Here is a 13,559-nt window from a genome sequence, read left to right as displayed (position 1 = left end):
CAGGAATTCTGGGAGTTGAAGTCCACGAGTCATCAAAGAGCCAAGGTTGCCTACCCCTGTCCTAGAAAATCAAAACTTCAGCCATTTGATTGAAGCGAAAAGGCACTTTTACTAAGAGAAGCTAAATGCAGTTGAGTCAGGCCGAATCGGACTCCTTGGTCCTAAACCCTTGGTGCCCTCCCAGCCCTCTCCCCATAGCCCGTCCCTGTGTGCCCAATCTGGCACCGTCAAGAAATTTTGGGAAGTGCTGAGGTGTTTGGGCTGGTGAAATCCCGTTCTCAAGGGACGCGGCCTTGAAGACGTCAGCATGGATCAGATTCCAAAATGCTCTGTTCTTCCTCCAACCATCAGTCCCCCCCCCCAATTTCCTATGAATAAATGTATACAGCTTTATTGCCCATTTGTTCCCCGTGTTGATGGCAGGGTGCCAGCGAGGCACCAAGCCGAAGATCTGACAATGGGCGAGATTATAGATTGCAGCAGGCACCGTGTCTAGCTAACCATTGTCAATTTCACTAAAAGAATCGTTGTAAGTCGAGGACTCCTTGTACACATTAGGGCAGCCTTGAAATCGAATCAAAATAATTACAGTTTGTTTAGTGACCGTTTGAAGTTACAACCGCACAGAAAAAAAGGTGACTTACGACCAATTTTCCCACTTAAAGCTTCTGACGAGCAAAGTCGATGAGGAAGCCAGATTCACTTCCCCAATTTAAGACCTTTCTTGCCAGAATTGTTAAGACAATCAATGCAGTTGTTAAGTTACTTACACGCTTGTTACGTGAACCTGGCTTCCCCATTGACTTTGCTTGTCAGAAGGTCGCAAAAAGGGATCACATGACCCCCCCCCCGGGACGCTGCCACCATCATGAATATGAATTAACTGCCAACTCACTGAACAAATGTCTCACTTAGCAACAGAAACTGTTGCTAATTCTGGTTGTAAGTCGAGCACTACCCGTAGTCAGTTGCACACAAAGGAACGAGCAGTTGACACCACTGCTGTTTAAAATTAAAACCCGGGTCCTTGTTTTGTTACAGAAGCCTGGAAAATGGTGTGCAGTCCACGTGCAGATTGCTTGGCAGATCTACCATCACCAACAGAAGATCAAGGTAATCGAGTATATTCATTCAGGATCCAGTGATGGAGCAACCAGAAGAACAGGGAGTAAACTGTTCCTCTGATTAATTGTTCTCACTTGTAGTGATTTCTCCTTAATTCTAGGTTGTATCGCTGTTTAATGATCTGTCATTTCTTGTCCTTCTCCTCGGGACAGGAGAAGAGGGGTTGACCTCTCTGGGAGAATAGGTCATCCCTTCTTCTTTGTGACTGCCCCTCAAATATTAGAAGACGCTTGGACGTCTTCTGTGGTAGAGTTATAGGTTGGAGAACATAACAGAGTAAAGCAGAGAGAGACTTAGTGGTAGTAGCCTCTCCAAAACTGAGACATCTCTCATCAGGAGACGTTAAGAGAATGCTTACTATGGTGAGGGAGAAACTCTTGAGAAACGAAAGCACATCTGTCGGTGTAAATGGCAGAATTCAGAATTTTAGCCCCAACCACAGAAGTCAACACCTGAACACCTTGTGGCTGCTTGTTGTCTGCCGAAGGCGCTTGGTAAATGGGTGGGACAACGCCCAGATGTTTTGTGAAGATGGTGGTTGCAGAACTACAGCTTGGATAGGAGAGGTCGACCGTCAAGGAAGTCACTTTGACACCCTCCTCCCTATTGTGTGATCAACCACAATCCCTTTTTTGTTTTCGTTCAGTGGTTCATTCCGCATTATTTACTGCTCTAGTTGAGTCACTACAAGGCGTGGGGAGGGGAGAGAAGAAAGAACAAATGGCCCAGTCTACTTCGTGTTGAATCGCTGCAGGTTCTCCTCTGATTTTCATGGAACTTGGCTTCCCGTATGAAGGGTTTAGAGAGTGATCCTTTGATCCTAGGATCCTTTGATCCTATGGTTTGAGGAGCAGATCTACTCTTTTGTAGGCACAAGGAAAAACTGGCACGGCTCAATTTGGCTTTTGAACAGGCTTCCCTATTACAGGACTGTCGTTAGCAATTTTGCCAGTGGGTTTTAAACCCAGTGGGTAAACACGGAGAGGTTGTAACCAACATGTACGTCACCAAGCCGAGAAAATGGAAATGGATGATGAAGCTTTCTTCCTTTCCTTTCCTTTCGACAGCAGATGCAGCTGGATCCCCACAAACTCGAAATCGGCGGAAAACTTGACCTCTTCAGTAGACCGCCGGCTCCCGGAGTCTTTCCTGGTTTCCATTATTCTCAAGATCTTGCCCGACCCCTTTTCTCCAGCACAGGTGAGGAAAATCGACGTTGAGGCACACGTGCCTACTCCTGTTTCCTTCGAGGAAACAAATACGGGATCTTTAATGAGTTTGGCAGGTGTGTTCCCGATGCTCCAAAATACCTTCTCAGAATCAAAACCCGGAGCCCCGTGTGGCTTATAAATTATTCCTCTCCATGTGTGAATACCCAAAGATGCACTGGGCGGTAAATCTCAATGAAGTTGGCTACAGGCAGAGAAGAGGCGGAACAAACGTGGTGTGACTCAACGGAGGGAAGCATAAATCTGGATTTCCAGCATCCGAGGCTTCCTCCTGGCCTTGTTGAGCGGGAAGACAGTCAGTGAGAAACGCAGCTTCTCCAGGCTGTTGCGTTACCACCGAAAACATAAGTTATCCCAGATTCTCTTGTCCCTGGGATGGATGTACAGCTGCAAGCAAACATTGGGTTTAATAGCTCCCTGACAACCCACGGCTACATTCCTGGTTTTACTCTTGAGGAAGCCTCTTCTTCTTTCCTCCTGTTTATGATTATCAGCCCCGGGGTCATCAAGTTGGAAAGATGTGTCTCTTTTGAAGGAATCACCCATTTGTTATGCACCTTCTGATATCCTAAAGGTTTTGTGGGATGACAGCCTCCATCCGTCTCAAGGAAGACCTGCAAGTGGCAAAGTACATCGATAACAATGGGCGCCATTCTCCAGGGCTGCTTCCAAGACACACACACACACACACACAGAGGGGGGGAGGGGGGAGAGAAGAGAGAAAGAGAGAAACATGAGAGAGAGAGAAACATGAGAGAAATGAGAAAGAGAAACGAGAGAGAGAAACAGAGAGAGAAACATGAGAGAAAAGAGAGAGAGAAACGAGAGAGAAACAGAGAGAGAAAAACATGAGAGAGAGAAACGAGAGAGAAACATGAGAGAGAAATGAGAGAGAAACGAGAGAGAGAAACAGAGAGAGAGAAACATGAGAGAGAGAAACAGAGAAAGAAACATGAGAGAGAGAGAGAAAAACGAGAGAGAAACGAAAGAGAGAGAAAGAGAGAGAGAAATGAAAGAGAGAGAGAGAGAGAGACCACAATTTCTTTTTCGAGTTGTTCAGAACCAGTTCTCACGGTCACTTTCAGATCCTCTGATGGCGAAGAGACCACGCGGGAGCAAGTCCCAAGGGCAGCCTGGCCCTTTCTCCAACCTTCTCAAAATACCTTCAGAATCTCAGCAAGGGTTTTCAAGATGGAGGGAGGGGTGAAATAATGGCAGAGAAGGGTCCTTGGGCAGGGGGAAATGCTTTGTTATGATTCACTCTGGTAATGGCATGTGAGAATGACCTTGGGAGACAGGGTGAAGGGAAGCTGGCAAGGGAACGTTCAGATAAGAGAATGCATAGCCCACAGTTGGATAAGGGGTGGGGCAAAAGGAGGGAACCTCTCTTAAGTTTCTCATCCTATAAAGCAAAGAGCTGTAATGATACGTGGGACAGACCTTGGGAGACAGACTGAACAGATGCTGCCTAGGGAATGGTCAGATAAGAGACAGCATAGCCCACAGCTGCATAATGGGTGGAGAAAGATGCTCAGAAGGGACCCTCCCTAGTTTCTTAGGCTGTATAGGAGGGGGCTGTAATAGTATATGAGAAAGACCTTGTGAGGAGGAGGGAAGAAGTGCTGCCTATAGAATAATCCGAAAAGGGACAGCCTAGCCCAGAGCTGCATAATGGGTGGGGCATGAGACTTGGGAGGGACTCTCTCTAGTGTCTCATCCTGCAAAGGAGACAGCTATAATGGCATGTGAGAAAGACCTTGGGAGATGCTGCCTAGGGAACGGTCAGATAAGAGACAGCATTGCCCAGAGCTGAACAATGGGTGGAGAAAGACACTCAGAAAGGACCCTCCCTAGTTTCTCAGGCTGTAAAAGAGGTGGTTGTAATGCTTGTGAGAAAGACCTTGGGAGATGGAGGGAAGAGAGGCCGCCTATGGAACGGTCAGATAAGAGATAGCATAGCCCTCCGCTGTACAATGGGTCAAGCAAGAAGCTCAAGAGGGATCTTCCCTAAGTTACCAGGCTGTAAAGACGAGTCTCAGATGCTGCTACAAGCTTATTTTGCGGTTGTGATTGTTGTTGCTGCAGGGTCTGCTCATCCAAACTCCACTCCATTCGGAACCTCGCCTCATCATAGCAGCTTCCTGCCCACCAGCCATTTGGCAGGTAGGTGTAAGTAAACCTTATTCTTCTGATTTACCAGTCCTTTGATATAAGCCTTGACTTCTCCTGCATCAGAGCCCTGGCGGCATAGTGGTTAGAATGCAGTGCAGGCTAACTCTGCCGACTGCCAGCAGTTCGATCCTGACCCGCTCAAGGTTGACTCAGCCTTTCCATCCATCCTCGCGAGGTCGGTAAAATGAGGGCCCAGATTGTTGGGGGGCAATAGGCTGACTCTGTAAACCTCTTAGAGAGGGCTGTAAAGCGGTATATAAGTCTAAGTGCTATTGCTATTGCAATCAGGACCTAGGAAGGGAAAGGAAGACTGGTGTGTAGAAGACTGGTGTGTTGATAATTTTATCTACCGGAAGAGCAATTGCTACGTAACATTCCTACATTTATAAATCAGATTTTAGAATAGAACAGGATCCGAAGAAAATTACCCTCTTAGCTGGGTGTGGATGGGGGGGAAAAAAAAACTTCCTTCTAAATGAAACGGATTTATTTGCCATTGGAAAAAGCAGTATCTGAAAACCCTGATTGTGTTTCTGAAGCAACGTTTGAGTTTCTCCCAAGAGGGAGACCCAGATTTGAAGAGGCGACGTCCCAACTTTCAACCAGGTCACCCCTCCCTTTTGTAGGTCACCCCTTCTGCTTTAAACTGTGTTTGGCTTCTTTGGGTGGGCAATTTGGGGGCAAGCTAGGCACTTAGCAAATGGTAAACCCTCAACTACCTTTGTTAGGAAAGGCGGAGGACAAAATAATTAATCCGCAATCCAGAAACATTTAAGGCAAGTTGTTGATGCAGCTTGTAAAAAAAAAAAGGGGGGGGGGAAGTGTCCGTTTCAACCCAGCTGGCCGTTTAATGAGAAGTAGATCAGAGTCTCTGTGACATAATTCACAGACTTTCATCAGGCGCGCAACCCCCGGCCCTAACCATCTGGATTGGCTTTAAATGAAGCTTAGGAGAGTCATCCTTCTGGCCTAATTAAATTATTAATCGGTCTATTCCCGGAGAGGACCCGGTCTTCATTTTCACAAGCTCCAATTTGTTATTTTGAGCCGGTCAAGCGAGGCTACTACGCTCACGAGCAAGAATTGGAGCTTCGGCCGTGACTCCCCATCGCACACCTGTGCGGGTCTTGTTTGTGCTGCCGAAACCAGTCGAATTTTGTTCTTTGGGATCGAGGGGTCTTTTAGTCGATTCTGAGCCTCCAAGTGCAGATCAAACTTAAAAATGATAGAGAAGAGGTAGGCGCTACAAGGATATAATTTTAATTCAAGAATGTGGTTTAAGGTGATGCCGCTGTCCTCTGCCACCCGCAAATGTCATTTCTAGATTCGGTCCAATTCTTGCTCCTGGAGCCCACGACATGTAATTAAACCAAGACAGCCAGGAAGGGGGCCAGGGGAGAGAGAAGGAATCATTTAGTGACCGTTCAAAGCTACAGGTGTTTCACACCTACGACCGTTGCAGCATCCCCGTGGTCACGTGATCAAAATTCAGACGCTTGGCGACTGACTCGTATTTACGATGGTTGCAGTATCCTGGGGTCACGTATCTCCCCTCCCCCTTTTGCGACCTTCCGGCCAGCAAACCTCGATGGAGAAACCAGATTCACTTCAACAGCCGCTTTACCGTCTTCGCAGCCGCAGCGATTCGCTTCGCAGCTGCGTCGAGAAAGGTCGTAAAATGGGGCAAAAGTCACTTAGCCACTGTCTCGCTTGGCAGGAGAAATTGACGCGCATCTCAAATGTCCCGATTGTGCCTTCCGGAGTTTTCATCACGAGGTCTTCTCCTCCTGGTGGGTCCTCCATAACACGTCCCACCAGAAGCCAAGTTTCCAGCTTCTTGTTTTGGTCTCGCAAATCTGAGCTGCTCAGATTTCGGTTCAGGGGCTGCCTTTAGTCATCCCGGCCTCGCACATTTGCTCTCCTCCCGGCAGGCTTAACTCCAGCACCTGTTCCCATGTTGGCAAGTCCTCCGATCCGCTCTCCGTTTTCAACCCGTTGAGAATGTCCCTGCGCAAAGGGCCCGCGGGGAGAAGGATTAGCTGAAAGCCCGGCCTAATCCCGCTTGGATTCCAACCATGAAATAAACAAGGGGGCGGGTAGAGAAAAGGGGGTAGATTTAGTCTTCCAGCATTCTTGGCTAAATGCCGGCTAAAACCCCTGTTTGCCTTTCCAGATCCGTTTAGCAGGTCAAGCACCTTCAGCGGCCTTGGAAACTTAAGCAGCAATGCCTTTGGCGGATTAGGCAGTCATACTTTGAGTAAGTACGGATGGGTTCCTGCAGACTAGCCTCTTTCCCAGAGAAGTCCCATGTTCCTGTCGAAAGCAGCCGGTGGCCATTTGTTTGAAGCAAGGCAAGCTTCTCAGAACCTCCCCCAAACAAAGGAGCGAGGCTACGAATATGCCGAGTTTTCGTAGGGGACTTTCCGTAATTGATGTCCCAGATCCACCAGGAGTGGTGACTTCCATAGAAAAGGGAGAGCCCAACAAATTAACCATGAACCTCCCCATTAACCATCCTTTGGGGGCGGGGTGTCTCGAGTCCAAGGTTTGAGGAAGTAGCTTCAGTGGGTTCTTCAGGATCTACCATTTTGCAGGAGGAGCTTTGAGAAGGTATCAGGAAGGTCCCAAAGGTGCTTTTTCAAGAGGCAACTGGGCTTTCTTGATTTTTCTCGGAAGACGTTTCGCTTCTCATCCAAGAAGCTTCTTCAGTTCATGAACTGAATCAGTTCTCATCCAAGAACTGGAGAAGCTTCTTGGATGAGAAGCAAAACATCTTCAAAGAATAACAAGAAAATCCAGTTGCCTCCTGAAAAAACACCATGACTTGGAAGATTGAGAATCTCCGTAGACACATTAGGCAGATGCCCATAGCACCCACTGAATGGCATCATTGTTGAGGTAAGAGGACATAAGACATTGCCTTGGGACAGGGTCTACCTTAGGGACTGTCTGCCCTTCCAGTCATTTCTACCTGTCCAGTCTGGTCCAGTAGGACGGACATACTCCATTCCCCTCAGCCAAGGAATGTTGGCTGGTGGGCACCAGGAAGTGTGTCTCTTCTGAGACCTAGACTGCGCTCCAGAACATCCTTCCTCTTGAGATTAGGATAGCCCCAACCCCGTTTGGCCTTTTGGAAGGTTTTTGAAGACCTGTTTATGTGCCCAGGTCTGGAGTCCCGAATGCATGAATGTTCCCGTTATCTGGTGGCGATGATACCAATAGATTGTAATATTTCGTGGCTGCTGTTTGTATTTAATTTCTTTGTGTGTCATGTTCTCACTGTTTTTATTATTGATCGCTGCCTGGACTCATTGGTTTGAGATAGGCAGCTATACAAATTGAATGAATGAATGAATGAATGAATGAATGAATGAATGAATGAATGAATGAATGAATGAATGAATGAAAAAGGTAGGTAGGTAGGTAGGTAGGTAGGTAGGTAGGTAGGTAGATAGATAGATAGATAGATAGATAGATAGATAGATAGATAGATAGATAGATAGATAGATAGATAGATAGATAGATAGATAGATAGATAGATAGAGTTAGATGATGGATAGATGATAGCAGAGAGAGAATATGTATGATAGCTAATGGATGATTGAGATAGATAGATAGATAGACAGACAGACAGATAACAGAATAATAGAAGGAACCTTGGAGGTCTTCTAATCCAACACCCCTGTCTGTCTCTGTCTGTCTGTCTGTCTGTCTGTCTGTCTGTCTGTCTGTCTGTCTGTCTGTCTGTCTCTCTCTGTCTGTCTGTCTGTCTCTCTGTCTCTCTCTCTCTCTTTCTGTCTCTTTATGTGTGTCTCTCTGTCTGTGTGTGTGTGTGTGTGTGTGTGTGTGTGTCTGAAGTACAAGCAAAGAACCTGCATGTTATGACTATTTTCAAGCAATCATAGAATTGCAGGCATATTAGATTGGATCAATTCTGTGGTTTTGGTCAAGGCAATAGTCTCTCTCGATTCCATTTTGGAGGTGGGGGGAAAACTGGATGATCACCCCGATATTTTGGACTGTCCTTGCCGTTGACCACGCTGAGCTGCCGAGACCTGTTCCTTCATTGGCTTGAGCTTTCTGAAAAAGAAGACCCGCTGGAGTGAGATTGATTAGGGAGGGGGCTGATATCTGGAGGACATCTCATTGCCCAGTCAGGATCTAGTGATCCCAGGATAGAAGTGTGAACGTAGAAAAGCTTGCGCTCTACTCTCTCATCCTTTCCAACATAACCTATGCAAGCATGTGCAAAATGTACGAAGGGGGAAGACAGAACACGCCAGGGAACACTGGAACGTTCTGTTTTTCCTTCAGACCACGCGGTCCTGGCTGATGGAAAGGTGTCCCAGCCACCCTTCTTATTCCTGAGTGGTTCACGTGGTCCTTGGGAAATAACTGCATGTCCCGATTGTTGTATCCAGAAAAGAATAGCTAAACATAGACTGGCACTCTTGAATTCCACTCGGGCACAAGTAGGGGCTGTTCCAGCGTTCTTTGAGTCTTCCAAAAATAGCCTGGAGGTCATTAGCACCGTGAGATGTTACGAGGGTTTCCTTAACTAGGCCCAGTTTTCTGGAGAGAAGGCCAGCTGGGTTGAGGCTCATAACACTAGAAAAAGAAGTCACTTGGAAGTGGTGAACCTTTTTGGAAGGAAAGTTAGTGCAACCAAAGAGACAGCGGAGCACACATTGCCATTTTTGTTAAGACCAGAACACTGTCTTAATTTACAAAAGCATCTAGTTTATCATGCCACAAAGCCCATCATCTGTCCATTCTTGGAGGGTCCTGTCACGAATACAAAAGACATCCAAGTCGATAATGTTCTCCTTCAAGGAAGCTACGTCACCTTCCTCAACGTCTTGAGATGCAGTGAGATGGGAACTCCCCAAATTGTTCATTGGCCAGTTCAGTACCCTGTTCCTGTTAGGGATTTGGGAACGGCATTCCCACCACAACTAGGGAACGCCAAGCTCGGTGGCCAGCAGAATTATGAGTACCGATAAAAGAAAGTCTTTGTAGCTCAGAGTTCAATTGTGGGGTCCTTGATGCTCTCTGAGCTTGGTCTTCTTGCAGACGTTTCATGACCCAAGTAGGTAACATCCTCAGTGCTAGAAGGGAGTGGGGTTTGCAGAGTAGAGGAGGAGGAGGAGGAGGAGGAGGACTGTGGGGTCCTTGGTACTCTCTGAGCTTGCTTGTTTTCTTGCAGACGTTTCATGACCCAATTAGACAACATCCTCAGTGCTAGAAGGGAGTGGAAGAGAGAGCAAACCCCACTCCCGTCTAGCACTGAGGATGTTACCTAATTGGGTCATGAAACGTCTGCAAGAACACCAGCAAGCTCAGAGAGCACCAAGGACCCCACAGAATTCTGCGTTGATGATTGAACCAGGAGAGAGACGTGCGTTGCAGATCTGAATTATTCTACTTCTGCTCAGCCTATTCATACCTCAATCAAAGATCTCAATCACCGCTTTATCTGCTAGGCAGCTGATCCTGTGTAATGAGTCGCGTTCTCACAATACGCCTCGGGAGGAGTCACCATAATAGGCCCAGTTTAGCTCCGGATGTCACAGCGGGGCGCAGCGTGATTTTGGGATTCACCTGGAATCTTTTAGACCAAAATGGCCTCATTACCTCCCAGCGGTTATTCAGATTTCAAGGGTTTTCTTTGCCTGCTTTCAATGGCTCCTTTTCAGTCCACCAGAGCTGATTCACCATTGCTCTTTCCAAGGGTCTTGTTCCTCCCCCTCCCCTTTCTCTTTTTTCCCAGACCTAAAAAAAAGAGAAAGGTGCTTTAAAATAATTGGCCTTTTTTTTTTTTTCTTTGCAAAAGCCAATATCGGACTAAACGTCCTTGCGTGTCCAACCGAGAGGGCATCCAGGAGCTAACGCAATCTGTCTCCGTTTCGCAGGTCACAGCAGCCTCTTTGCTCACAAAGATGGACCGGCGGTCCAGGGCTTCAGCAGCCCCCACGAGCCCTGGAACCGGCTGCACCGGACGCCGCCCTCTTTTCCCACGCCGCCTCAGTGGCCCAAGCCGGGCGACTCCGAGCGGAGTTCCTCCGTGACGAATCATGACAGGGACCGAGACATTGAAAAGAGGGATCTTTCCTCAAGTAAAGAAGAGAGAGAGAAGGAGAGGTAAGAGAGAGAGGGGGACGCCTTGCTGAAAAGCCATGGTGCTTTCGGGACGTTTGCAAAACTGGACTGGTGTACGTGGTTTGGGGGTACGGTGTGCTGTGGGAACTCACCCAGTACCTACTTACTTCTTTCCTCCCTCCCTCCTTCTCTGTCCACCTTCCTTCCTTCTCTTCTCTCTCTTCCTCCCTCCCTCCCTTTCTTCTAATCTCTCCACCTTCCTTCTCTTCTCCTCTCCTCTCTTCTTCCTTTCTCCCTTTTCTCTCCACTTTCCTCTTCTCCTCTTTTCTCCTCCTCTCTCCCTTCCCTCCCTACTTCTCTGTCTACCTTCCTTCTCTTCTCTCTCTTCCTCCCTTTCTTCTAATCCATCTTCCTTCTCTTCTCTTCTCCTCTCTTCTTCCTTTCTCCCTTTTCTCTCCACCTTCCTCTTCTCTTTTCTCCTCCTCTCTCCCCTCCATCCCTACTTCTCTGTCTACCTTCCTTCTCTTCTCTCTCTTCCTCCCTCCCTTTCTTCTAATCTCTCCATCTTCCTTCTCTTCTCCTCTCCTCTCTTCTTCCTTTCTCCCTTTTCTCTCCACCTTCCTCTTCTCTTTTCTCCTCCTCTCTCCCTCCCTACTTCTCTGTCTACCTTCCTTCTCTTCCTCCCTCCCTTTCTTCTAATCTCTCCATCTTCCTTCTCTCCTCTCCTCTCTTTTTCCTTTCTCCCTTTTCTCTCTCCACCTTCCTCTTCTCTTTTCTCCTCATCTCTCCCCTCCCTACTTCTCTGTTTGCCTTCCTTCCTTCCTTCTCTTCTCTCTCTTCTTCCTTCCCTCCCTTTCTTCTATTCTCTCCATGTTCTTTCTCTCCTCTCCTCTCCTCTCCTCTCCCTTTCTCTCTTTTCTCTCCACCTTCCTCTTCTCCTCTTTTCTCCTCCTCTCTCCCTCCCCTCCCTCCCTCCCTCCCTCTCTTTTTTTTCATGCTGTCCATCTCGCTACTAAAGCAACTTAGCCTGGGGTGTGAATCCATCCACCACAGTAGTGTTAATAATAATAATATGTCACCTTAGGTGAACTTTTTTGGGTCACACACGGTATATACATATTTAATATATGTATGTAATTGGTAAACCCAGTTTTACCCATGCTGTTGAATTATAATGCAAAATGGTTACATGTGACCCTAATAGACTCCAATCTCTCTCCCTCCAGGGATCTTCTGGATAAAAGTAGGCACTCGAACCGATCCTCGCCCGCTTCCGCGCCCATGACTCACCAGATCAGCAACCTCATCCGTAGCAACAGCCAGGCTGCCAGCGATTCTTCCCGGCCAGTTGCCCTCCTCGACCGAGACAGATCGAAAGATCTGGAGAGAGAGATTCCTGACCGGCTCAGAGATCCTCCTCCGGTGGCAGACCAGAAGATCAAAGAAAGCCGCTCCCCCGTGAAGGAACCTCCAAGCCATGAAAAGAGATCCCTGGAGGACAACACCAAGCCGGTAATCCAGTCGGTCTCTCCGTACAGCAAACCTGCCTTGAGCGAAAGCTTGAAACTCAGCAACCTGATGAACAAGGACGTGGAGAGGAAGCCGGAGCTTCTGACGGACCTCCAGAAGATCAAGAACGACATCAAAGTCAAAGAAGAGCGTAAAGAGGAAGGCGACGTCTTGGTTGTGAGTTCAGAATCTTCACAGCATCCGAGAGGCACCGAGCACCCGCCGCCCCCTTCTTTGCACGGGTTACCCCTGCCCCACACCATGGCCGCCGCCATGCCCATCTCCATGAGCAGCGTCCATCAGATGAACACCATGAACGTTCTGGAACGTAGCCGGATGATGACCCCGCTCATGAGCATGAACTCGCTCACGGGACGGGAGAGGCTACCCCACCCAGGGTTCTCCTGGGACCCCATGAGGGACCCCTTGCGCGACGCCTACCGGAGCTTAGACCTCCACCGCCGGATGGACTTCCAGCTCCGAGCCGATCCCATCCATAGGTTTCCCACCACCTCGGGCTTTTACGATCACGAGCGCTCCTACCGAGACCGCGAGCCCCACGACTACAACCACGAGAACCTTCTGGAAGCCCGCCGGGAACAGGAGCGGCTCCGGCAAGCGGAAGAGAGGGAGAGGTTGCACTTACGGGAAGAACTTGAGCGTGCCAGAATGCACCACTTGCACACGTCCCCCATCGAAAGCCACCTGGCCCACATGCCTTCCTTCATGTCTCACCTCAGCGGCATGCATTACCCCAGACTCAGCCCTTCGGCCGCCATGCACAACGGGATTTTGAACAGGAACCCGCCCACCGCCGCGCTCAGCGCCCCACCCCCGTTGGTCCCAGCTAGTAATACGAGACCCTCCTCCCCCCGTCGGACTACGCCACTCACGAACCCGGATTCCCGGGATTATTCCCCTTCTAAAAATCCCAAAGAAGTCGAAGCACGATAATTCCTGCCACCCCCCACCTACCTGCAGGATGAATTTTTTTTCCAAACTCACCTGTAAAATACAGGAGGACGGGGGGAAGCGCCCACACCACCCACCCACCCCCCATATTTTTTTTTTAAATGCACTGCTGTAAACTTTTTTTTTTACAACTGTAAAAATTTGTAGAAATGAAGCACAGTTGCAAAAAGCGATGGAGGGGAGGGGACCGGGGGAGGCGTGGAAGGGGGCATCTGAGGTTAAAAACCTTCCGACTGCACGGTTGCTGGAAAAAAAAATGGAAATTTTAATATATAGGTCTTGATTTTTTTTTTCCTTGTTTCCTGGTTTTATTTTTTCTCCCTCTTTGCTTCTGTGCTGAGTTAAACTATTATCAGGTTTTTGTGTGTATGTATACATATATATATATGTGTGTGTGTATATATATATATATATAGACACATATATATATATATTACCCCAAATGCCAGGAAC

General features: G+C 48.1%; 1 protein-coding gene across 1 annotated transcript in view; it reads left to right on the top strand.

Annotated features, from left to right (window-relative positions):
- FBRSL1 (fibrosin like 1) overlaps positions 1 to 13,088 on the top strand; it is a gene marked incomplete at its 5' end in the record, with an annotated part of 37,755 nt that extends 24,667 nt beyond the window's left edge. The window contains 6 exons of the mRNA XM_029286394.1: positions 1,042 to 1,113; positions 2,193 to 2,325; positions 4,440 to 4,517; positions 6,700 to 6,783; positions 10,439 to 10,667; positions 11,852 to 13,088. Coding sequence (XP_029142227.1) covers positions 1,042 to 1,113; positions 2,193 to 2,325; positions 4,440 to 4,517; positions 6,700 to 6,783; positions 10,439 to 10,667; positions 11,852 to 13,088 — 1,833 coding nt within the window. The remainder of the gene's footprint in view (positions 1 to 1,041; positions 1,114 to 2,192; positions 2,326 to 4,439; positions 4,518 to 6,699; positions 6,784 to 10,438; positions 10,668 to 11,851) is intronic.
- Positions 13,089 to 13,559: the final 471 nt, after the last annotated feature.

This window comes from Protobothrops mucrosquamatus, unplaced genomic scaffold, assembly GCF_001527695.2.
Source record: "Protobothrops mucrosquamatus isolate PMUCROS unplaced genomic scaffold, P.Mucros_1.0 scaffold3555, whole genome shotgun sequence".
NCBI classification, from domain to species: Eukaryota; Metazoa; Chordata; class Lepidosauria; order Squamata; family Viperidae; genus Protobothrops; species Protobothrops mucrosquamatus.
This window is presented reverse-complemented; position numbering and strand designations above follow the sequence as displayed.